Raw genomic sequence first — 21709 nt, 5'->3', positions numbered from 1 at the left:
AAAACACTATCCGTGCTGCACCTGATGCCTGTGGCCCACCAGAATGACAGAACGGCCAGAACGTTGTTGCGAATTCCGTCGTTGCTGCACCTCAGCTTCCGTGTCTCTTCCGTATTCCGTCCCCAAGGCCCCAAGCCTAAATGAAGGGCCTTTGAAGTCGGAACCAAAAAGTGTAAATGAGGTTGATGAATCCCTGGAAAGGGGTTCCTTCCGATTAGCCCATTCTGTAATCGGCGGCAAAATGTCCACCTCCACTTGCAGCCCCACCCACACACACACACAAAAAGTTTTTGTTTTTTTTTGTATTCCATTTGTCCTTGCAGGCCCCTTTGGCTCGTCGATGAACTGCTTGGTTGACTCCTGAGTGGGCCCAGGGTGTGCCGTAGCTAGACGACCTTTTACATCCCTGGTACTGGCCGGCTGTCCCATCTCTGGAACTGCCAAACCCACGGTTGCGCCGCGGGAATCGAAACCTGGTTATATAGTGGGGCCTAGTCGCAGGGAATGAAACCCTTTAAAATCCGCAGTCACCTCTCTGGCAGACGCGACATGGTTGGATATTAATGCAGCAATTTCGGCCCCTCTTAAGGTGCTTGGTGCAGCATGCATCTGTTGAGATTACGTAACCACTTGCGCCACTGCAGTGTGGCACCGAGCTGACCGGAGAACGAGGGTACCGCACCAATGCTGCTCTTTCTGCTTCTTCATTGTCCTCATGCTTCTCTGTAGTGCTCGGGCCTCCCTTCTGTGTGCATATAAGCAGCTCTGTAGACGTCTATGCATCCCCATCCTCTTCTGAAAGACAAACTGCCAGCTTAAGACCATCGGTCTCGGGCGCTAAACGGCATCAAATCCCAACATGCATCCTGCCGAAGCCTTCAATTTCGGCCCCTCTTAAGGTGCTTGGTGCAGCATGCATCCTGCCGAAGCCTTCTGAAAACCAGTCTCCGTTCTTACTGAAAACTAGTCTTGCCCTGAATATTAGAAACAGGAAGGTAATAAAAAGTAATTGAGTCACAATGTCATTAGAAAAGCAATTTGTGATGGCGGATTGCTCAAATCTGATTGTACATGCATAAAATCGCATTGATTTATTTATTTCCTTCGGTTCTATGGAACTCCAGAAGGAGAGAGCATCTCCGATAAGCGGGAGCGATGTATAGACAGAGTTTCAGTGCATTGAATAACAGCAGTACAGTTACAGAGAGTAGGAGGCGTGTTGTGAGGCCCCTCGGGACCAAAAAGCTCATTTTACGTAATTCAAATATGCATCCGCTAGTGACCTTTCTAATGACCACTGGGGATTATTAACTTTAATTAGAGTCTTGCTTCTAATGCGCCGAGAGAGACTGGTTTTTAGAAGGTTTCATCCTGCCAGGACACCAGCCTTTCTAATCTTTCTCTGTGGGCTGGTGATGGCGGGCTCCAAGCATCAAACAGTTGATGGGACTAAAACGTCGTCGAAAGGGTATGTTATTAGGCAAGGCGTGGCTATACTGGAACCCGTAATTGGACCTGTCGCGGTGCCGTGGGGTCAAAGATATCTTCGCCGTGATGTTTGCTTGTTGACACGCAAGGTCACGCTTGCCCATGACAGTGGACATCCCCGAGCCAACTCTGATTATGGGAGTGGCCCCACACCACCCTCTGTTGCACATTGTACTATCAGATGACGGAAACGAGCGCCCTGTTGTTGGCTCGTCTCTCACAGACCCCCAAATCAGCGACAGGAAACATGTATCTCATATGCAACATTTATACAAAGCACTCAAACTGACTCAGTTTAACCGACGACATACACGAGGGTGCGTACAGGGCCACGCCTCCATGCGCCTCCTATAACTTTATCCTCGCATTCTTATCCAGAACGTGCCTGGTGATGAGCGTCTACTTCTTCGGCCACAGTCCGACCTTCTCGACACCCTGCACGAGTTGGTCGACGTTTCCAAGCCACTTGCCAAGCTGCGCGATCAGTATGGTGGTAATCGGAAACGCTTGTTGACACTTACCATCTCTTTCTTTTCAGCCACAGAGCGGATTGAACCAGCGGCAAGGCGCTCAGTGGGGATCCGCCGCGAAGGGGTGAGGGGCACAGGGCTGGACACGACCGATGGCAGCATACCACGAGTGAGTTCGGAGGGGAAGCCGCGCGACTTTTGCTGGCCACGAGCTTCCGGTGTGGTCGAAGGGAGGCCAGACTGTGACGACTGGGTGCGCGAGTGGCTTGGGCGAGGTCGGACAGGAGTCACGGCCGCTGGCGAATCCACTGTATCCCCGCTGAGGGGCGACTTGGTGATGCTACCGGCACGCATGCTGGGACGCCGCGCCAAAGACGCTCCTAATGAGCCCGCCTCCGTCGACGTCGATGACCTAGTGACACGCGCTGTCTGCTCCACAGTCACACGGGAGGGTGGCGAAGGACCGACGGATCCGCGGCGCTTATGGCCGGGCGGGACGACGGTGGCTGACGATGATGTTGACGACCCCGAGCTAGCCCGTGAGCCCGCATCCTCGCGTCCTGGTACAAGACCCGTGCGCTGGGCTGCCGCCCACGCTTTGGAGTCACGACGGGTGAGCGAACCATCATCCTCCTCTTTCCTGTCGTCTGGTGAAGACGGCACAGGCGTGAGTGTCGTCGCTGTACTCGATCCTGAGATCCGGCGCATGCTCGAAGGTGTAGCCGCTGAACGAGATGGCGTCTGGAATCCGAGACTCGGCTTCGCTGGTTTGCGCGGCGTCTGCGGCACAAAGGGAAGACCTGTCTCGCCCTCGCGCGTGGAGGCGCGTAACGAGACCTCGGAGGCGGTGCGAGAATGGGCTGGTGATGGCATCGTAATGTCGTCTGTGGTGGCAAAGGACGCGCTCGATGCCTCACCCACAAGGAAGCTGTTGCCCATGGACGAGGTGGAGGTAGAACGCGAAGGCAGCTCTGGCAAGTTGGCACCCATGTCGGGCATAGTGATCGCACCTTCGGGCAAAAGCCAAAAATAGAGGAATTCGCAGCACTTCATTCTGCCCAGTCAGCACTGAACCAAGGGACAAGACCCACTTGACATCTTTTGGCACGTCCGTTCCGCGCAGAACTCGTGTGACGGCCTCCAAGCCCTGGAGATCCTCAAACGTGCGCGCGTGCTCGGGTGAGTCGACGAGAACACAGAACAGAAGGTCAAGGAGGTTGTAGGCCGTCGGGCGAGCATTTCCTTCGGTAGTTTGTGTGCGAAGAAGGAGCAACAGGTCGAGGAACATCTGCATAACAAGTCAGCACAATCACCTTCACCAACAATCCGGTACCCACTTCCATCGCCCATCTCTCGCCGACGGCGGCTTTACAGTTGCGGCTCAGCAGAGTAACACCCTGCAGAATGCTAAGCGAGGTGTCGATCTCGGGTGACAGGTGGCGAGCAAACTCGTCACCGGCAGGCAGCGATGTAATACTCGCACGCTTGGAGAGACTCGCGGCATGCCGGGCGAGCAACGTAAGCAGCGGCGTGTGCACTGTTAGAGTCAGCTCCGACCCCGGTCCAACGCGCATGCGGGTGTCGGTGTTTGCAGGATGGCAGGCCAGAGACCGTGGTGGGTGCGGCTGCGTTACGCAAGTGACAGTGTGACTCACCCTGCAGAGCGACAAACGCTTCCAGTCCGCCATTGCCGCACGCCGAGGCAAGGCCGCGCTCCAGGTCGCGGAGCGCGCGCAGACGACGGCGACCTGAGGAGCGTAGGGAACGAACCTGGGGTCAGCGCTGTACACAAGAATAAAGCTCACATCTTCGAGGGCATCACGGGGGTCCAAAGGTGTATCGCTTTCATTGCTAGACTTCCGACCCTCTGCGACGGCAGCGAGACCAGAGGACGTGGGTTTGCGAGCGGACACGAGACCCGCGATGGCGCTTGTGGAGTGTGACTTGCGGTGACGGGATGGGGTTGATGCTGCGCTTGACATTCTGCGACTGGGTGTGTCTGAACCCGAGCTGCTTGCCATGGTGACGGGTTGAGATGATGGATGAATGGATGAAAGATGGCGGGTGAGACAAAGATCAGTCGCGACGGGGGGGGAGAGGTCAGGGGTCACTGTTTTGTTGACAGTCAGCGACGATTTTGATCCCGCTCCCTCGCGATCGATTGAAGGGACCCCTGTTACCCGTCCGTGGCGCTCTCACCACACGTTCTGCCACTTGATCTTGCATGACTTGCCAGAGCGACGATACTGTTTGCTCTCAAAGCATGTCCATGCAACCACTGATAACGGGCACCATGCACTTCAAAAAATGAAAGCGAATGGTTGTAGGCGCTCCTGGTAGGTTTCCATGTTTGTGTAGTTCAAAACCGAGTCGTCTGCCCTTGAACAGACTGATCGTCCCAACCATTTCTATCGCCTACATCTGCCTCCCCTTCTTTCGCTCAGACACGGGTCCAACGCCTTTCCACAGTCACCCAGTATACTGAATCACCTGACTGTTCTGCAAGAACTGCTGAGAACAGATTCCGGTCACAAGCCCTCATTCCCAAGGGAAGGAGGAACGGAGTCATTGAAGGGCAACGTCGCGCAGCGGGCCTTCTCTGTCTCTTCATGTCCATGGGAGAGAAGCACCGGCCATGGCATGGAACACACTGCCGAGAAAAGCATAGTACATGGCGTTTTGCTGTTGGGAGAGGGGAAGAACGGCCGGGGATGGCTTGTTAGAAACACGTGACCAGATTGCTTCCACCGTATGATGTCAGCAGTCCCCCAAGCGCTACCTATATAAGATGATCTACCGCTAGTATGCCATGCATCTCCGTTTTTCTTTCACTCTATACCTCATACCCTCGTTACCTCGCTGGTACTGTCTGCAGCAGTGCTAGCATCGACATCTGAGGCTCTCTTTTCTTACATGGCTGCTAAACATCAATATATCTGGGCGTGTAGCTCAGTTGGTAGAGCGTGTCATTAGCATCTACTACTTGACAAGGTCTTTGGTTCGATTCCTAACTCGTCCATTTTTGGCCCCTGGGCCGTGCGACATGCATGGGGGACGCCTTGCATTCACAACCAAGGGACAAGGAAGCATGTAGAGGGTTGGGGGCAAGTTCTCCGATGAGGAGGACAGCGAGAAATGGTGGCGTGGCGACATGAAGTGGAACATTCCGGCAGCTACATAACAACGTGGAAGGCAGACGTGGATGAAGCCGAAGGTCGTGTGCGTAGTGTAGTTGGACGGTTCCATGAGTTCTTGCAGTACGGCATCAAGCGCGAGGAGATGGTCCAAGAGAAAGGAAGGAACGAGACAGTGCCGACGTACAGGTGTCTATGGTCGCGGCCAGGCTGCAATATATTCATGGGCAACCTTTGTCCCTTGTCTCGAGTGGATCCTCTTACCAATCATTGATACACAACGGTGGGCTGTTTGCTTACAGCATACATCGCTCGATTATCTTTCAACTCCTCGCTCAAGGTCTCGTCGTCCATGTTTTGCGCGCCGAACAACCACATAGCGTTCCAAGCGCTGCTCGACATAGCTTGAGACGTGGGTGTAACCGATGTAAATCAGAACAATTGAGGATATCAAAATAATCTCAAGGATGCTGCGGAGTCAGTTTGTCTTGATGAGGAGGAAGGAGGAGGCATTTGCTGTTTATCCAGCAGATGACGCGAGCGCGAGGGCATAGATTCAACTCACTACCAGCAGACGAGGTAATTGAGCTCCACCTCTGTGTAGGAAAGAGCGGTTATCACCCCGCTAATACCCGCGACGCCAAGAAACACTAGTAGGAGGTGGAATGCTGCGAAACCTGTTGTCAGTTGGGCACATTTGTCATCACTCACCATCCGAGACGTCTGTCAACGCGATTGCTCCCCGTTGTAGGTGTTCATCGTAAGCACGATTCCGAACCCCACTCCATTCCACCGACAATGGCGGTCGCTGGGAGCGGGGTGGTCTCGGCGCACTGTCGGTCGCAGAACTGGGCAGGAGATGGTGAATTTTACGCCTCGAATCTGTTGGAGTGAGGTGGTTGTCTGGCCACGCGGCCGCTGAGGCCGTTGGAGAAGGGGGTTGCAACTGGAGCAACGGGATGTCCGGCATAAGGTCTCTGTCGTCCACAAAGCTGTCGGTACTCATCGGATGATCTGGTAGGTGGTGGGATTATAGACTGAGTAGTTGGAGGCAAGTGATGATGAATGTGGTGGTGACTGTCGAGCTCTATGGCTATCAGCCTGCAGTAGTGGGGGGCAGTGCACGTTGCGGCGATATAGCGTAATTCTACGGTTAGTGGAAAAAGTCGACGATGGCGAGCGCGCTACGGATCTTTCGGTCTTTCAAATGGCCGTCGTATACATGTTCTGGGATGTGTATGCCAGAAGGACAACGTAGATTGCGGCTTGCACAACCTCCCCGAAAGTGGACAGTAGTGACGTCAGCAAATTCTGTACCACCCGTGAGCGACGCATGCTGCGAAAAAGAAATCAAACGCAAACATTTCACCCAGATCGGACTAGATCTCCAAGGAGGACGTAGGCGAAGTCTCATCAACTACACACATGGCTGTTAAGCTCATACGTCATGGATCATGGAGTAAAGCATTGGGCGGGCCGGAACAAGGGGAAGGTGTAGAAGATAAGCGGAAACAAGGAACTGAGACTGACTAATGGACTTTGGTGCCTCACCGTGGCCACTGGCACCGCTGAATCGCCAACCATAGTACATCTGTATACAGGTCGTGGGTGGCAAAGTTGGAGCGCCTCCCTTCATCGGCATCTCCGAGTCGCACAAAGTCTCTTCGCTGTCGGCCTTCTCATGGGAGCTGTGTACATGGTGATGGAACGGGTATGCGCCAGTCATGAGGTCATCCGGGGCGGCGACAGCGCCGTGTACGTGGGATCTGCAGCGCCGTCATGGACGGTACACAGAAGACAAAGGCTCCAAATAGTGGCTTTATCCCCCGTGCTTCTTCCTCCTCCCACTCCTCCTTGGACTCTATCTTCCCCACCGACCATCACACTACGCTACCGTCCACATGTACTACGCTTGGACCCTCCCCACATCGGTCTACAATGTTGTCGAGACGACTCTGACAAGCCACAAGGTCGTCATCTTCGGGGTCACCGACCCAGAAGGCTCGTCAGTCGCCCACGCTCTTCTCGAGGAACCTGGCAAGTTTCGTGTCATTGGCATCTGCGGAGATGTGACAACGGCTGCGGCCATTGGTGAGCACCGTGTCTAGTAGACGTGTCTAACGTGCAGAACTCAAGGAGCTCGGTGTCGAGTTGAAGCAGTCGGACCTCAAGAACCCCGCAAGCTACAAGGACTCGCTCAAGGGCGCAGACGGCGTCTTCCTCTCCACCGACTGTGAGCCCCCGTGACCCGATTTAGATCTGTGACGTTGTATCCACATGTTCACGCCCTAGACTGGACCTTTTACAACGGTGACAACCTGCACGACGCCAAGAACAAGGAGACGGCCCTTGCTCGCAGCGTTATCGACCAGATCAAGAACGCAAAAGTTGGTCTTCTGGTCTACTCCACTCTCGAGAGCTGCAACCATGAGATCCCGCACTTTGAGAGCAAGTCGGAGAGTGAGTTGTCGTAAAATAGCTCTCCAACGTTTGGTCGCTGATTTTCAGTTACCGGGTACATCAAGGAGGTCGGCATCCCTTCCACTCAGCTGTACACCTCGACCTGGTACTCTGACATTCTCCACATGCCAGTCAGCGAGATTGATGGAAAGCTCATCCTTCACCACCCTCTTCCGGACAACAGTGTTATCCCGTCTTTTGCCGTCGAGCAGATTGGTCTCTGGGCGATGGTAGCTTTCAAGGACCCCAAGAAGTGGATCGGTAAGGCTTGTGAGGGAAGATGGAACATCGGCTCACTGTTTCAGGTCAGAACATCTACTGCGCCGGCGAGAACGTCACTGTCGGACAGGTAGCCGAGTGCCTGTCCGAGGCCACTGGCAAGCACGTCGAGACCCTCCACCGCACGCGCGAAGAGTTCCTCGAGGATCACCACATGGACCGTGCCAAATTCCTCGAGTACCTTGCCATGCTGAATGGGTGAGTGCCACGCATGTCGGACCAAGATTGACTTTTCCAGCGAGATCACACGCGGTGTAGACGTTGCACGCCAGCAGGTCCCTTACGCGTGGGACCTCAAGACTTGGATCAAGCACAATTCCGACAAGATCCACAGTCTGTTCAACAAGGGCGAGGCGCGCCACCCACTGAAGATGTCAAGTCTGCGCGTTCCATGGCCTCTTCATACCAGTCGGTCTCTGGCGACCTTGGGGAGTTTTCCAGGACCCCCGCCATGGACACTGCCTCCGCCGCTGCCTCGGCGGCCAGGAAGGATCTCGACTCTCCGGGCTCACCAGGCGTGAGCAACCCTGGCGCCACCACTTCGGAGCCGGAGGAGATGGACATCACCACACCCGCTCCGCCTCCCACGTCCACCTCCTCGCCCGCCACAAAGACCTCGTCTCGGCACCAGCTCCCTAAGATCGAGCGACGCGAGTCTCTGGCCATCCTCATGCAGGCCCGCCAGTCCGCCATGATCCAGCGGGAGCAGGCTGTGCAGGAGGAACGCCGTTCAAGTCACGACAAGTGGCTTATCGCCAAGCTTGCCGAGGAGCGTGCCAACAGCAAGATTGAGAAGATCGATACCGCCATTCTGCACGAAGAGCAAGCTGAGGTTAGCGAGAGCCACGAGAAGTGGCTCATGGACAAGCTCGCCGACGAGAGGATTAAGCACAAGGGCGACCCCCACGACCCGGTTCACGTCCTCCCTACAAGCTACCCCGTCAGGAAGAGCACCAAGGATCGCACGGGATCTATTGTAATTTCCCATGCCCACAACCCTCCTCGAACTGCTGAGGAGCTTGAGAAGGAGAGGTTTATGGTTGGATATGGCCCCGCGTAATGTGGCGATTGGTCGGCTTTTACACATATTTCTTCCCGTTGTCCGTACGACGCTAGTTTGACACACGATGCAACGTTTCCATGATCTGTGCCCACCAAGACCTCTGCACATTTGAACAACAGTCCCATTGCGCCTTCGGCTACCCCCTTTGACTTCTCGAGCGTGGGAAGTGCGGTACATTGCGGCATCAACTGCGATGACGAGTATGTCTTGTATGTTCGGGGTGGCGCCCTCGCTTACTTTCAGATCCCAGATCCAGTTTGCCTAGGGAGGCAGTTGCAACTCATGTTCATTATGGACTCAATATTGCATCTGATATGTACGTGATCCGATTCAATGATTTCTACAGATTTCTCGTGGTTGGTTTGTGGTTTGGTTGGTGGTTGAGTGCTTGATATGTGTGTGCTGCGCTTCTTGAGTCTTCTTTCGGTCTGGGCAACTGGAAGACATAGTTGTCGGTTGGGTTCGTGTAACGTCTGAGCATTTAGCCACTGTCCACACAGTATGCGACGCAGGCACCCTTCACATGGAGGGATCCGATGAAGCTCACCTCGAATGCCGGCGACTTGGGCCGCTTGCCATGACTGGGGGCTGGGGTGACCATTTGCTGAGCGAGGGGTGCTGACCGGCTCAGAAGAGCCCACAGAAACGGCGCCTGCGGACGACGACAACAGGTGCCCCCATCCCCATCCCCATCCCCATGCCCATTCCCATGCCCATTCCCATGAAGGGTCGACGACCAACGACCACGGGTACGGGGCGGACAACTGCTGGTCGAGGACGCGGCGGACCACCGCCCATGTGACGACCGCCACCATGGCCACCTCCATAGCCGCCACCATAGCCGCCGCCATAGCCGCCGCCGTAGCCTCCGCCGTAGCCCCGTCCACCTCCGCCGCCGTAGCCCCGTCCACCTCCGCCGCCGTATCCTCGTCCTCTCATTTCGGCTGCAAGTACGTTGGTTGGGGGTAGGTTACGATGTGTTGTTCGATTCGAGGACGCAAAGCTTGTCGCAGTATATGAGGTGCGGCGAAGAGGCTTGGTTGAGTGTGTTGAAGACTGGGATAAAGTTGGTGAGAGTGGTGTAGTAGATGAAGTTTGGGTAGAGCGATGTCTTGATTGCTCTGTGTTGTTGTTGGAGGGAAGGGCTTGTGTTTGTGGGAGAATGGAAGTGGTCAGCTCGCTGTATATGTATGTACCATCTCCACCGCGTTGCCTTGGTGGGGTTTGTCGGACTTGCGACTTGGAATCCCCGGCACGCGTTTCTCGGCACACACAACTAAAACAAAGGAGATGGATCTGGACAGGCAACTTCGGCACCGCAAATGACGAACCTCCATTGTGTAGAGCAGCGACGATATGCCATGCGCCCATGGGTATAAATGGGTATGACGTTCTAAGGCCCTAAGGGCTCAGACATATGATGATGTATTCAAGGGTGGGTGAAACTGCGGGCGATGCCGCAATTGTGTGCAGCAACCATATAAAGCCCAGCCGTGGGGTGGCCAAGCGAGTGTGAGTGCGACGTCGGTGAGGCAGACACAATGGGCGAAAGAGAGCATGGGAGAGAATGATAAGCGACAAATTCAGTCACCCACCCTCGAGTGCCGAGATCGGCAAGCAGTGACAGAGCGAGGGAGGGGGCAACGTACAGTAGTTCGTGACTAGCTGAGCTTCGACGATCTTCAAGCCCCTTGCATCACCGACACGGCCACACGGCACGCTTACCCGGGTCAAGTCCGACTACAGATTTATCCGCAGCCTAAATGCTTGCCATTACCAGTTGCCAGTCTCACAGATGACAGAGGAACAATACGGAACGAGATTTCAAGGACCGCCGCTGCCACCTTTGTCTCGGAAGAAGCGTTACTGAGGACAAACGACCAGATGACGATCAGCCCGGTACCCGGGGGACGACACGACAGCATGAAAGAGTTGGCGTTGTGCCAGACACGCTGGTTCCGGGCGAGCAATGCCTCCTTATCGAGACGCGGACGCAGCACTTCTGCTTCGAAGCTACTCAGACTGCAGGCTACAGATGATACCGCACCACCCCGGAGCCTATAAAGAAATAACACACGCCACAACCATCTGATGATGACACATGTCTCTACCAACAATGAAACGACACGAAAGTGACACAGCCAGAACAACACGGCCAGCACAGGCATGCTTGTGCATGTGTGGATGGAGCCGTTGTGTGAGCAAACAGGCTCCGAGCACGGGAGACGTGTTCGTTGCCATTCCATGCAGGCCACACGAGGCGCACTTCCAGGCAAAGCACCGCGCATCGCGCGCAACTCGGCGATCCTATGAGGAAGCATGAGTTGAACTCGTGGCTGCTTGCATTTGCATACGAGCAAGGGTCTGAATCTTAACCTGGGATATGTGGGAACGCTGTGGGAAATACTGGCCCATTAGACTGATCTGTTTGTTGCCTTGCCCCAGACTGTCGCCTGGGTGATAAGTTTACCCGTTGTGTCCCCCCAAACTGCGTCAGTCGGGGGTGATCAGTGATCAGTTCCGTCTCAGCTCATGTGCCGCATGATACCGGTTCTGCTGAGCACAGCCAGGAGGAGTACGGTTGGGGCGAGGGCAGGTGTTCGACACCCAGTGCCAGACAATGCAATGCAATTGAAGTGAGGGAGTCGAGCCAAAGTGCTCCACCCACGTTCTACGCTCTACTCGGCGGATTCCAGCTCTTGTCCTTCAACTCTGGCAGCTGTCTTGTGCTTGGGTGGTGGCAGCTCACCTGCCGCCACGCGCGCCAGGTAAGCCGCCTTCTTCTCTGCCCTCTCGGCCACCTTCCGCTTGGCAATGACTGCCTGCTCTTCCTTGCTCAGCGGTGCCGGTGTGGATGCCCGGCTACCCGCTACGCTGGTACTGGCACTTCCGGCCGCGCTGCTGGCACCGCTCTTGCGCGGGTTACGGTCCTTGCTATCGAACAGCATCGTGACGGGGCCGTCGTTTGTGAGGCTCACGGCCATCATGGCACCAAACTGGCCATCTGAAGAGGTGAGCTCGGAAGGTGATGTGCAAGTGGTGACGTACCCTTGATCCTGTCCGCGACATATGCGTTGCGGATCTGCTCGAGAAATGTCGAGTAGAACGCCTTGCCAGGGAGCGTAGACATTGACTCGTGGAAGTCTACAGTAAGTCAGTGGTTCAGTCCCATCTTCTCCTGCAAAAAATCACCCACCAGGCTTGAGGCCCTTAAAGTTGGCGTACAGAGTGAACTGTGACACTGCGAACGTCAGCCCAGGAGGAGCTCAGCGGGGACAATTGAGACAAGACGCACCACACAACACTTCGCCGTCAATCTCGACGACGCTGCGCTTCCACGCGCCAGTGTTGTCGTCCCACAGCTTGGCTCCCAGGACCTTCTTGATGATCCATGCAGCATCGTCAGGCGTGTCGTCTGGGCAGGGTGTAAGTGTGGTTCAGTAGGGTCGGCACATGTGTGGTGACGGGCAGGGAGGGGGAGCATCGTGTGTAAAGGCAGGACAACCTCATGCCCACGGGCCCGACAGCTTCCCCAAGGGCTGTCTTTCTAGCTGTGCAGCTGTTCTGCTTACACTTCACACCAAATGTGCCAACACATGCTGCCGACTGGACCAATACTAACTGCGCTCAATGCCAACGAGGACCATGAGTCCCTTTCCGATCTGGCTGATTGTCTGACCATCGACTGTGGGGTCAGCTCCAGCTCCAGCTTGTTGGCCGTTCCGATATAGGACTTGGGCCAAGCATTACATACCGGCCACCGAGGCGTTGAGGCATCGCTGCACGACGGCGCGCATGATTGATTGTGTGGAGTGAGATGGATGTGAGGGATGGTTGAAAGTACGAGGTGAGCCGACTTTTCCGCGGTCAGGCTTCTCAGCTCCTCGGTTGATCGGCGTCTGCCGACCAGTGGCCCGAGTGGCTTATCGCAGCCAAGCGTCACCCACCACATCGTGCCCACAATCTCCTGTCCAGTCCACAGAGCACAATCAAATGTCAACTGAAGCATCTACATCAAAGGGATAGTCTACCAGTACTCTATATTTGACACTGTTGATCCCCATGCACGCCGAATGCCGAACAAGCCTTAGCCCTCTACAACCATACAAGTCGCCACCAGTCATTAACCGTTACCCCAAATCCCCCACAACACTTGTCAATGTCCTGAGTAGCCCTAAGCAGCCTGCCCGGGGAAGCGGCAACGAGAATGACGTGCTGAAGCCCGTGGCGAACGCTTCTCTGGCGGAGATGACACCCGAATAGAGACCCAGGGCGCAAGTCGCGAGACAGCCAAGCGCGGCCAGAATCTATGTAGAATCGCGAGTCAGAACATTCTGCGAGATGAAGGCGGGAAATACTCACGAGCAAGGCCTTGGCGTACCGGTAGTTGCGGAATCCGCGCTTCCAACGAGATGCATCGTGCCACGAGTGGACACGGTTGGACCACGCAATTATTGAGGCACCCACAATCCCAAGGCTGCGATGGCGCCCACTCGTTGGCCGCGTCCTCCAACGGAAAGGCTATTGGGGTCAGCAGGATATACATACCTGATTACCAGACCGTGGGACAGGCAGCATCTTGACGTGATGCATCCCGCTGTGACCCCTGTGAGAACGCAACATGTGCATTTATAACCTGGGGGCTCGAACTGGTCAATCCTTTCCTTCCACTGGCCACTGGAGCGGCCAACGCCGAAAAACGCTGTGCCCGTCAAAACGCAAAACGTCATCAGTCATCATCCAGCTGCATCCAGCTGCATCCAGCATTCACACCCCGCCCACTGTTTTTTCCTTTCTCACATCGCTGCATCGCAACACCGCACTTCATATCTATCATCATCAACCCCAACACCATGCCTCTCATTGAATCCTCGTGAGTGTTGCTATGGTTCCGTGATGTGGAGACAGACACCCTGCTCTCTGAAGGCCGTCGTCAACTCGATATGCAACGACAGGCAGTATTCAGCAACGACCGTCCATGCCGTTTAGATAACGAGGCTCATATTAGCGGTTGACATGCGACCAAGCTGAGCTAATACCACAAGCTACCCTCACGTCCTGGGCGCGCTGAACGGCCCCACTGCCCCGAAGCGCTCCTTCCTCATCTTCTACTCCAACGTCGTCGACGGCCGCATGTGGTGCCCTGTAAGTACATTTTGCACAGCCAGTATGGTTGTCACGCAATCTGACGCTCCTCATAGGACTGCCGCGTTGTCGAGGACGCTGTCAAGAAGGCGTTCCAGGGCGAGGACAAGCCTCGTGAGATGAGCTGTTGCAACCCCACGAAGCTGACAAACAGAGGGTATCATCTACTGGGTCGGCAGCCTTGCGCAGTGCGTACCTCTAACGTGTCCCATTACGGTGTTCAATGACTGACATGGGCTCCAGGTGGCGCGACAAGAACAACCACGCCCGTACGTCGTGGAACGTCAACTCGGTTCCCACCATCCTGCGTATCGAAGACGTGAGCTGGCAAGGCCTTGTGCAGTATGTGCTGACAAACAGGGCAAGGAGACTGGCCGTATTGTCGAGAACGAGATCCTCGACTCTGCCAAGCTCAAGGCGCTTCTGAGCGGCGAGTAAGAAGAGTACGCCGTGTCGACATAGAGATAGATGTTACGGATAACTGCAGCTGGGAGCAGGTTCGAGTGGGGGCAAGAAATCTTAGTCAGGGGGTGATGAGGAATTGGCCCCACCACGCACACTCTGTCAGCAGCTGAGCTCTGTATGGGCTGCAAGAGCTCTTGTCATGAACCTCAAAAGCCTTTTTTGAGCTCGGCAACGCGCTCCATGGCTGCGCGGCGCGCGGTGGAGGCCGACTGGATTAGCGGCGCTCGTTCGATCCGCCGTGCCTGGAAGCAACAAGGCAGCTGAGCGGTCCTTGCGTTTGACTCTTTGGCTCCTTTCTCTCCAACTCACTCCCCCACACGCACCCTTCTACCACCACCACCATGCAGTGGGAGTGTGCGACGTCGGCTCTCGCCACCTTGCTTCACTGGCGCGATACCGTCCTGGCCTTGACGCTGGGACAGATCTGGACGGCCATCTACAACCCGCCCGACAAGTCGTGGAAGGTTGCGGTTCTCGTCATTGCCATCTTGTACAAGACCCCTCAGTGGTGGGCCAAATGGTGCAACTGGCGTCTGAGCCGCAAGGTTGTGCGGTTCAATTGGCCTGTGCCTCCTGTGAGTCGAGTCGCATGCTTTCTTGGCTGACCATGACAGGAGGCTTCGGCGCAGTGGTCGGGCAGCCCCATCTCCGCACCCGACCTGTTTGCTCACGAGCGCGACCCGTCCCTCCTTGCGGGCTCTCTTGCGGCCCAGCACGTTACCTGCTATGACCCCTCGACCGGGTTCCACCTCAAGACCATGGCACTGCGTTCGGCTGCTGGTGTCGCGGACCAGGTTCAGGCGGCAGACGACGCTCAGAAGGGTTGGGCGAAGAGCTCGTTTGCCCAGCGCAAGAGCGTGCTCCGCAGCATCAAGGCTTGGCTCTTGGCAGACATGGACCAGATTGTTGCTGTGGCTTGCCGCGACACGGGCAAGACTAGTGGGTGGAAACGGGCAGCATGGAAGACGCTGACAAGCAGGGGTGGACGCCGTCTTTGGCGAGGTTCTTACTACGCTCGCCAAGATTGACTGGTTGCTCAAGCACGGCGAGAAGGCCCTGTCTCCCGAGAAGCGTGCCATCACGCTTCTCCTTGCTCACAAGATTTCTACTGTGGGTCAGCGGTTACTGGCAGGACCTAACCCTTCAGGTCAAGTACGAGCCTCTGGGCACTGTTCTCGCCCTCGTCTCTTGGAACTATTCGTTCCACAACGCGCTCTCGCCCATCCTCGCGGCGCTCTTTGCCGGCGACAGTATCGTCGTCAAGTGCTCGGAGCAGGTTGCTTGGTCCTCGGCGTGGTTCATTGGCGGTGTGCGCGCCTGTCTCCGTGCATGCGGTTGGAACGACGACATTGTCCAGCTGGTCGTCTGCCTCCCCGACGTCGCCGAGACCCTCACACGTAACCCCACTATCAAGCACATTACGTTTATCGGCTCGGAGCCCGTAGGCAAAAAGGTCGCAGCCGCAGCTGCCGAGATCATGGTCCCAACTTGCATTGAGCTGGGCGGCAAAGACCCTGCGTTCATTCTCGAGAGCGCCAACCTCGACTTCTTCGCCAGCACATGGATGCGTGGTGCTTTGTGAGTTTGACCTCAAGACAGAAGCTGACTTGCCTTCAGCCAGTCGGCCGGCCAGAACTGCATCGGTGTCGAGCTCTTCATGGTGCCTCGCAAGCTCCAACAGCGTTTCCTGGACATTATGACTCCTCGCATCCAGGCCCTGCGTCTGGGCATCGACGTCGGCTCGCTCATCTCCCACACACCGATCCCGCGCCTGGAAAAGCTTATTGCCTCGGCCAAGGCTGACGGTGCCCGTGTTCTGGTCGGCGGCTCGCAGTACCACCACCCAGACAGGCCCCAAGGCGCGTACTTTTCACCTACGCTCATTGCCGACGTGCGCATGGACATGGACCTTGCTCGGGAGGAGCTTTTCGCGCCAGTGATGACCGTCGTCCCTTACGACGATGTGGACGAGGCCCTCGCCTGGCTGCGTGGCTCGAGGTTTGGCCTCGGTGGCGGAGTCTATGGCGCTGGCCGGGACGAGTGCATGCGCGTCGCCAACGAGCTGCAGTGCGGCATGGTTTCTCTCAACGAGTGAGTGTGGCTGTCTTGCGATTGACATCGAGGAATATCTGCGCTAACGCAGGACGCAGCTTTGGCGTCTTCTACCTCAACCAGGACATGCCCTTTGGCGGCGTCAAGGCCTCTGGCCATGGTCGCTTCGCGGGGCCCGAGGGTGTGCGCGGCCTGTGCTACCCCAAGGCTGTCATTGAAGATAGGTGGTTCCGTGTCATCCAGACGTCCATCCCCAAGCCTGTCGACTTTCCGTTGCCAGAGGGCGACAAGCCGTGGGTGTTCCTCAAGGGCCTCGTCTTTTTCGCCTATGGTAGCGGCGTCAAAAGGGTCACCGGGCTGCTCGACCTGATCCGCATGTCGCTGTAGCGTAGCTGCGTCGTGGCACAACACCATATTGCATGATATTCGGTTTACACAACGGCCTAACCGACCACAACTGCTTACGATCTCTCATGATATAATGCCAACTAACTCGTCCCTACTGATCGACTTCTTGTGTCTTCGTATGCCCCCGACCGTCACCGCGCCGCTCACTTACCCCCCTTGGCATTCTCCAAGAACTGGCTATACTGCGCACTCGCGGCGTACGCTGCGTACGCCGCCATCGGGTCCTGGGGATTGGCCTGGGCCGCAGCACTGGCCTGGGCCGCCTGGGCATACAGTTGGTACGCAGCAAACTGGGCTGCCTGGTCTGCTGGCGAGAGCGTGGCCGGCGGTGCTGGTGCTGGTGCTGGAGTCGCCGGCTTGGGTGGTGGCTTGGAGATCACAGCAGGGACCTGGGGGAAGCTAGGCGGGAAGCCGACCGCGCCGGGCATGCCGGGGTAGCCTTGCTGGGCGTAGGGGTTGTACGGGTTCGCATACGGGTTACCATACGGATACATGGCTGCCATGTCAGCATACAGCGCCCGTTGTGTGATCACTCACCGTTCATGGCAGCCATGTACGCTGCCATGGGGTCTTCCTTCTTGGGATCGGGCTTTTTGGCTTCGTCCTTCTTGGGTTCAGCCTTTTTGGGTTCCTCCTTCTTCTTCGGCGCGAGGTCCGGCAGCATGCCAGGGTACATGTCGTTGAGTGTGTTGCGCACAACGCCGACCCAGGCTTCCCCACCCAAACTCTTCGGGTCCTCCTTTGCGCCAAAGCCCTTCTTCTTTATCGCGTCGTCTTGGGCATTCTGCTCCTCGTCGGCCGCCATCTTGAATGTACTCGAGAACGAACGGCCGTTGAGCGCGGCAGGTGGGCCCTTGGGACGCACGCTCACCCAGCCCGCCGGCGGGCCCGAGGCAGAACGCTGGCCCGGGTCAGCTGTCGGCGGGCGAGGGGGAGCGCCCTTGCCCTCGAGACCGGGCTTCTTGCCCATGTCTGTGGGGTTGGCATCAGCCATTGGCGAGTGTGCAAAATGAGAATGTGTGCTCACTGATCACTGATGGGGGCTCACTGATGAGGATTACTTGTTGGCTGCAGGAGGTGGACGCGGCCTCGGGGTCTGTGCGCCCTTGTTCTTGACCGTATCGCCACCGGACTAGTGCTCGTCTTCTAGCAGAGAATCTGGAAGGTCAAACGTGACTGTTTTTGTTGCAACGACTTTTGGTATTGCGACTGGTTGCCTCACAACCTTTGGGGCTGGGGCCTTGGGCAGAGGGTCGGGCAGCCGCCAGTTGACGATGTTGGGCACAGCGATGATCTCGGGCCACGGCTCCACGACCTTGGGTTCTGGCTTCTGGACAGCTGGCTTGGCCGCTGGACCGCCCTCGTCGTCGTAAGGAAAGAAACGGGTGTTGTTGGCAATGGACGGCTTGTCCTTGTCGGCTATGATGTTGCCTTGCCAGTACCACGGGTCGCCCTTCTTCACCCCGCTGGGTGGCGAGTTGGGTGCGGATGTGAAGAGCGGATCGAGAGGTTTGACAGGCGGTTCGAGTGGATCGTCGTACGGGTAGTGTTCCGTGTTGCTCACGACTCTGCGCTCAGGCAGGATACGTTCGGTGTATGCCCACGGAGAGCGAAATTCGGGGTACCCAGGCTTCTTGGCGGTGGTACTGGCCTTGAGGATGGGCTTGGGCAGTGGTTTGTCGGTGGTGGTGGTGGTGGTGGTGGTGGTGGTCTTGGTAACAGTTACAGCTGCGGGGGCGGACGCTACGCGGTTGGTGGCGTGGAGTAGCGGCGTTGGCAGGGGGCGTGTGGTCCTCGAAGTTGAGGCCGACGATGGGTTGACCTGTGCATCCTTGGACTGATTGTCACCACTGTCGCCCTCGTCGTCCTGTACAGTGACGGCACGGTGTTTGGTGGCCTTGGTGGGTTGCTGTGGAGACGGAGGAGGCTCGTTTGTTGTCGGGGAGGGTGGGACTGGCGAAATGACTGCCATGGTGGTGTCCGCCCGCAGTACCGCTAGTTTGTTGTGATGAGTGCAACCACAGGCGCACAGACGCACAGGCTCTATCGGACAGCGACACCACGACGACGACGGCCAATTGCTCGTCAACAGGCGCTCCGTGCGCGCGCGCACGGTGTTCTGGTGGCGTTGGGGCTCACTTCCATGCCCGCTTCGTTACATGGAACAGGATGTGTGATGCCAGCGTACCAGCGTACCAGCGTCGTTGGCGAAGACGGCCACACGGCCACACGGCCCGGCGCATCGTGGCTGCCTGGCGGTGGGATATAGACGACAATGGGGACCTGTAGAAGACGCGCGGACGGAAATGTTGTTCGCTACGCAACTGGCCCGATTTGCTCCAGCCGAAAGCCACCTGAGCGGAGCTTGCTCGTCCGCAAGCCGCAAGAGCGTCGTGAGACCTGCCTACCCCATGTACGATAAGCAGGTCTGGAGCTATCTGGAGTACAATGTGGTGGGGCACCAAGGCGAGTGTTTAATCTGGCCTCTGGAAGCCGGCCTGCTGCTCTGGGTAACGGAGCATCAGAAGCAGCACCACCAGCAGCAGCAGTGACTACCTCTGTTCCTCGTCAGCCACCGCCATCAATACCTTGTCTCCGGTCCGGACATTTAAGCTCCTGGGTGCTGGGCTCTTGGGGCGGCAGCTCAGTGGCCCAGTGGATCTGTGATCCACTCACCAAGAGGAACGAACGACGGGGACCGAAGACCAAAAGGCTAGCGAGCTATCGTGGGTGGTTCTGAACGGACACTGTGGCCGCCGCGCCCTCGACCGTGCTCCGCATTCGAGTTGGAATAGGTGGACTGCGATACTGAAGTTAACAGGGCCAGATAAGGCTGACCCGTCCTTGCTGCGCATCAGTGTGTACCAGAGTGTCAGTCTCAGGCATGTAGGTTGGGTATGTTCTGCAGTTGCGCAGTGTAGAGCTTGTGTAGAGCCTGTGGACAGGGCGAGATTGGGTAGTGGTAAAAAAAAAAACAAGACTTGTGCAATGTTCATCCCCCGACATTCAATCTCCCACAACATGGTTCAGCTTGCTTTCATTGCGATCATTTGCCCTTCCCTGACAGGCAGTGACGTAGTTGGGGAGTGGCTTCAAATGCAGGCCGGAGGGCGTTGTGGCCCGTGGAGTGGAGGGGGAGTGTCTTGGGCGTCGTGCCGAGAATGCTGCTTCGATCTGGTCGTGCGGAATGTTGTTGTCGCATGCTGGTTCCAGCGTCACCAGATCACCAGAGTCACTGGACCAAAACTGCGCGGCCTCTGATCGTACGCGGTGTGCTGGTACACTTCAGTACGTCCTGAACCGGTAAACATGACTGCATGACTGGTGTGGTACGTGGGCCATACGTCGCGGTTGGGTGGAGTGGCCGTTGCGTATAGTATCATGTGCTCGGCCAGTTGTCGAGCTGAGCAGGGCGGGGTTGATAAGAGGATGGCGGGAACCCCCGATCGCCCGGGATCGAGCGGCTATCTCTCTCGCTGTGCAGCAGCAAGGTCAACCCTCTCGTCATCCTCGGGCTGTTGCTTGGTGGGTACCGAGTAGACACATGGTGCATGGTGTTTGTGCCCGAGACACACCGACGACGCCTGTGCACCACACCATATCCACCCACCACCCACCGCACCCCGCTCGCATCTCAACTCAGCCTGGTTGCTCCGTTTGTCCGCCCAGGCCCGCGTAATGTACACTCACCCACACCACATATTGCGCCACTGCTTGTACGCCAGAGAGCTCGGCTAACAGTGGGGGCACTGGCGCAAAGAGAACCCAGCCAGCGGCCAGCGGCCCAAAGGGGGGGTTTGGGGCCTCAGGCTTTTTTGTGTTATGCGAAGCGAGGGTGGGACATGCACATTCTGGACAGGTCATTCACAGTGAGAGCAAAGAGAGGTACGAAATGCAAAGAAAGGGTTTTGGTGCTCGGCCGAAGCAGCCTCAACATACCGGAAGCTTGTTCCAGCCTGGCCAGCCTGGGCGCCTGGGTAGCTGGGTTTGTCACAAACGAAGAGAGCAAGAGACGCGCGCCACCCTCTGGCCTTTGGTCTGTCGTATCTGCGTCTACACTTTCCTTTTTATGCACACTGCCACTGAGAAGCAACATGCACATGTGGGATAGCGACTTGTAGGGTAGGGAGGTAGATGGCGGCGATGCTTGGTCGCACGGGGGGGGGGGGGGGGGGGGGGGGGTGAGCTGTGAGCTGCCATTTGTATGTGAGTGGCGCGACTGGTGCGCGCATGTTTACGAGTGTCCCGGACGGGTCACGCCTTTGGCGGCGGAGATGATGGCGTCGAGTACGCCGCCGCCGAATCGAGCAGTTGGAATCACGTCACCCTCATCGTCCTTGTCTCTCTTGTCCATTCACCCTTGTCTCTGTCTCTCTGTCTCTCTCTCCCCTCACCACTCATTGGGTCTCCCCCACCAACACAGCGTACAGCGTGCACACTCCACACGCACACCTGTCCGTCCTCTAGGCTGTGGCCCCCCGCCCCCCGGGTCGCGTCACTTGCTGTCGTCCCACACACGCCGTTGCCTCCCCACCACCCACTCGCTACCCGTCGAGGTCCTGCATTCGACTCACAAGTGTAGCATTGTAACACACCCGCCAGCACATCGCCCCCCTCCCCCTTCCCCTTTGTTCCATCCTCTCTCAGGCTGCACAGTCGCCGCCGACGCTTTCGTTCCGAGCCCTGTGTTGCCACCGCGCCCGTCCTCCCCAGTGATCGCGGGATCGTCAATCCCCACTAGCACA

At 57.0% G+C, this 21709-nt stretch overlaps 7 protein-coding genes and 1 non-coding gene across 8 annotated transcripts; 4 read left to right on the top strand and 4 right to left on the bottom strand.

Moving 5' to 3' along the window:
• Positions 1–1887: 1887 nt before the first annotated feature.
• On the bottom strand, positions 1888–3979 carry EHS24_009699 (uncharacterized protein; the record flags this gene model as incomplete). The annotated part of the gene is made up of 6 exons (XM_028624968.1): positions 1888–1962; positions 2010–3012; positions 3050–3246; positions 3296–3495; positions 3614–3728; positions 3764–3979. 6 exons carry the CDS (start codon positions 3977–3979, stop codon positions 1888–1890), a joined length of 1806 nt encoding a protein of 601 aa, XP_028475136.1.
• A 917-nt stretch (positions 3980–4896) lies between these two features.
• On the top strand, positions 4897–4977 carry EHS24_009698. The gene has a single exon. It is a non-coding gene; the product is annotated as a tRNA-Ala (tRNA).
• A 2016-nt stretch (positions 4978–6993) lies between these two features.
• On the top strand, positions 6994–8891 carry EHS24_009697 (uncharacterized protein; the record flags this gene model as incomplete). Its single annotated transcript, XM_028624967.1, has 7 exons — positions 6994–7183; positions 7221–7325; positions 7385–7552; positions 7601–7813; positions 7858–8029; positions 8070–8164; positions 8203–8891. 7 exons carry the CDS (start codon positions 6994–6996, stop codon positions 8889–8891), a joined length of 1632 nt encoding a protein of 543 aa, XP_028475135.1.
• A 2681-nt stretch (positions 8892–11572) lies between these two features.
• DTD1 (D-tyrosyl-tRNA(Tyr) deacylase) lies at positions 11573–12691 on the bottom strand (the record flags this gene model as incomplete). Its single annotated transcript, XM_028624966.1, has 6 exons — positions 11573–11898; positions 11943–12038; positions 12091–12135; positions 12190–12309; positions 12517–12579; positions 12649–12691. The coding sequence occupies 6 exons, from the start codon at positions 12689–12691 to the stop codon at positions 11573–11575; spliced, it is 693 nt and encodes a 230-aa protein (XP_028475134.1).
• A 1056-nt stretch (positions 12692–13747) lies between these two features.
• On the top strand, positions 13748–14477 carry EHS24_009695 (uncharacterized protein; the record flags this gene model as incomplete). The annotated part of the gene is made up of 6 exons (XM_028624965.1): positions 13748–13767; positions 13940–14039; positions 14096–14153; positions 14194–14227; positions 14283–14358; positions 14400–14477. 6 exons carry the CDS (start codon positions 13748–13750, stop codon positions 14475–14477), a joined length of 366 nt encoding a protein of 121 aa, XP_028475133.1.
• A 368-nt stretch (positions 14478–14845) lies between these two features.
• On the top strand, positions 14846–16943 carry MSC7 (Meiotic Sister-Chromatid recombination aldehyde dehydrogenase; the record flags this gene model as incomplete). The annotated part of the gene is made up of 6 exons (XM_028624964.1): positions 14846–15079; positions 15119–15443; positions 15484–15614; positions 15652–16082; positions 16122–16595; positions 16655–16943. 6 exons carry the CDS (start codon positions 14846–14848, stop codon positions 16941–16943), a joined length of 1884 nt encoding a protein of 627 aa, XP_028475132.1.
• A 164-nt stretch (positions 16944–17107) lies between these two features.
• EHS24_009693 (uncharacterized protein) lies at positions 17108–17958 on the bottom strand (the record flags this gene model as incomplete). The annotated part of the gene is made up of 2 exons (XM_028624963.1): positions 17108–17460; positions 17502–17958. 2 exons carry the CDS (start codon positions 17956–17958, stop codon positions 17108–17110), a joined length of 810 nt encoding a protein of 269 aa, XP_028475131.1.
• A 63-nt stretch (positions 17959–18021) lies between these two features.
• EHS24_009692 (uncharacterized protein) lies at positions 18022–18936 on the bottom strand (the record flags this gene model as incomplete). Its single annotated transcript, XM_028624962.1, has 2 exons — positions 18022–18096; positions 18187–18936. 2 exons carry the CDS (start codon positions 18934–18936, stop codon positions 18022–18024), a joined length of 825 nt encoding a protein of 274 aa, XP_028475130.1.
• Positions 18937–21709: the final 2773 nt, after the last annotated feature.

This window comes from Apiotrichum porosum (assembly GCF_003942205.1).
Source record: "Apiotrichum porosum strain DSM 27194 chromosome Unknown scaffold_9, whole genome shotgun sequence".
Classification (NCBI taxonomy): domain Eukaryota; kingdom Fungi; phylum Basidiomycota; class Tremellomycetes; order Trichosporonales; family Trichosporonaceae; genus Apiotrichum; species Apiotrichum porosum.
Note: the sequence above shows the minus strand (reverse complement) of the source record. Positions and strands in the feature narration are given on the sequence as shown.